The sequence below is a fragment of the Lucilia cuprina genome, chromosome 3, assembly GCF_022045245.1.
Source record: "Lucilia cuprina isolate Lc7/37 chromosome 3, ASM2204524v1, whole genome shotgun sequence".
Lineage (NCBI taxonomy): Eukaryota > Metazoa > Arthropoda > Insecta > Diptera > Calliphoridae > Lucilia > Lucilia cuprina.
Genome location: NC_060951.1, coordinates 6,937,103 through 6,939,537, shown reverse-complemented (window position 1 = coordinate 6,939,537; position 2,435 = coordinate 6,937,103). Strand labels below are relative to the sequence as shown.

At 30.8% G+C, this 2,435-nt stretch overlaps 2 protein-coding genes across 2 annotated transcripts in view; one reads left to right on the top strand and one right to left on the bottom strand.

Annotated features, from left to right (window-relative positions):
* The window catches only part of LOC111675900, a 5,260-nt gene that overhangs the window by 997 nt on the left and 1,828 nt on the right, over nucleotides 1–2,435 (top strand). The window lies entirely within an intron of this gene.
* On the bottom strand, nucleotides 409–1,871 carry LOC111675902 (the record flags this gene model as incomplete). Its single annotated transcript, XM_046945889.1, has 3 exons — nucleotides 409–697; nucleotides 763–1,557; nucleotides 1,629–1,871. Coding segments are annotated over 3 exons (1,209 nt in total), but the record flags the coding sequence as incomplete, so codon positions are not given.

The window sequence follows — 2,435 nt, the reverse complement described above, 5'->3', positions numbered from 1 at the left end:
GTCTAGTCTATAGTCTAGTCTATAGTCTAGTCTATAGTCTAGTCTATAGTCTAGTCTATAGTCTAGTCTATAGTCTAGTCTATAGTCTAGTCTACAATCTAGTCTATATTCTATAGTCACGTCTATAGTCTATATCCAGACTTTAGTTAAAAATCCCGATTATAGTCTAAGCTCTGGAGTGTGGTGAAATTGGGTGTGATGGCAACATCATTGATGTTTATTTCCTAAAACAGGTTGGTTATTAAAAGCTCAAATAGTTTAGTCAGCTGCTGTAAAAGCTTTAAATTAAAAGTTTTTATTTGTTTTTTATGTAAAATGAGTTGCCAGATATAAATAGTTTTAGTTTTAAACATGCATTTTGGGAATGAAACTTTAATGAAAAACGATTATTAATAGAAATATTTATTTATGTATTTTTATAAAAATATTGCACAATAATTAGAATAAAACAGAAATTTAACTAAAAAATATTTATAATAAATACAACAAATTACATTAAATATTTACATTGTTCCTAGAAAAATTATTATTCGAACATTTTTTTGGCATAATCAGCTATATGTATAATGCCATATTTTTCAGTGGCCACATGTAAATTATCACCAGTAACATATTCATTATTAATATGAGGATTATGTAATTCAGTTATCAGGGTACTGCAGGCAGTAGAAGAATCACCAGTAGATTTTAACATTTTCTATAGAGAAAAACATAAATATTTCAATAATATGAGAGATAGAGAGATATGTGTTTAATATTTACCATCCAAAACTCATTACCCGGTAAGGCATTACCATCCCAGGCATAAGATATAACCAAAAGCATATTATCATTTTCTGGAGTTTTTAATTTATCAGCAGGATTTCTTTTCGATAGAAAACATTTAATACCACCCTGAGGATGTGTTTCCGATTTGAAAACATAACCATTTTTTAATTCTCCACACTCGCTTAGAGAAAACCAAGAGAAATGTAAGACTCCAATGTGTTGTAACTGAGGCAATAGATATTTTACTCTTTGTGTAAAGGTCTGTAGAAAAATTTGTTCTTGTTGTTCAGCTGCCTTCCAAACGCCCAAACCTATACCCACTACATGAACATAAGCTTGTTTTCCCTCAGCCTTGGCTCTAGCCTCAGCTTCGAGTAGTAAGGTATCAAAGGATATCGTATAACGTTTTTTCATTATTAAATTATCAAAAATATCATCTTTATTTTTTGACGCACCAAAGCGTTTGCCATCTTTAATAACTTGATTGTAGAGAAAGTCTGGTTCCTCATAAAACTGTTTCCAGATGCGACGATAATCTTTATGTTTAGAATTGGTAGTATCCTCAGCTATGCCGAAACCATAACCATTTTCTTTAGTGTTTTGTGTTTTTGCTATAATAATATCCTGAAATTCCATAACATCTCTTCTGGTTAAGCGGGCCCCTATAATACCCACTACTACTCCTGATCTCTCTATAAGAGATTTATTTTTCTCTATTACTCCGCAATTCTGACGATTGCCATTGTTGATCAGTTCCGTATGTGAAGAAACGCTTAACAAAGCCGATAACTTTAAAACAAAAATCATATTTTTTCGTAATAATTTGTTCTTACTACATCGCTTGACTCGTGATCGCTTACCTTGATTTCATCATAGCTTAGAACATTTTTCAATATTAAAGGTGGTTTTTCTTGAGCTGTGCCCACATCCATAAAACCACTGCAACCTCGTTCACGTGACAAAAGCAAAAATTTATCATTACGACCAAAGAAACTGGCACAACGTTGTGTTAGAAGTCGTTGTATGAAAGAGATCAGTGAGAGTTTTTCATACAGTTCCTTTTCTAGAGCAGTGCCTGGAAACGGGTTTTCAATTATAAAGTATAAGTCAAAATTTCAGTTGCAAAATATTCAAGCTTCATGATTCATTTATATGTTTTCAAAACATATACATATAATTTTTACTCTATTGTGGTCATTAATGTGTTATATTTATACTATTTGTGGTTTCGAACGTTTTGAATACAACAACGATTTGTTAAGTCTTTTAACATTATTTTTAAAATTACTAAATATAAAATCATTATTAAAACCGATAAAATAAACTAAATTCTAGAGTTTGAAGTTTAATCACCATATTCTAGTCTGTAGTCCAAATTGTACTTCAGCATATAAACCAGACTATGCTCTATAGCCTGGGCTATCAGCTATTCTATGTTTAGGACAAAGTTCTATACCCTTTTCAATTGTATTTCATACATTTTTATTTATATTTCAAGTATTTACTATTAAATTTCTGAATTTTTCGACTACAGACTAGACTATAGCCAAGACTATAGACTAGACTATAGTCTAGTCTATTGTCTAGTCTATAGTCTAGTCTATAGTCTAGTCTATAGTCTAGTCTATAGTCTAGTCTATAGTCTAGTCTATAGTCTAGTCTATAGT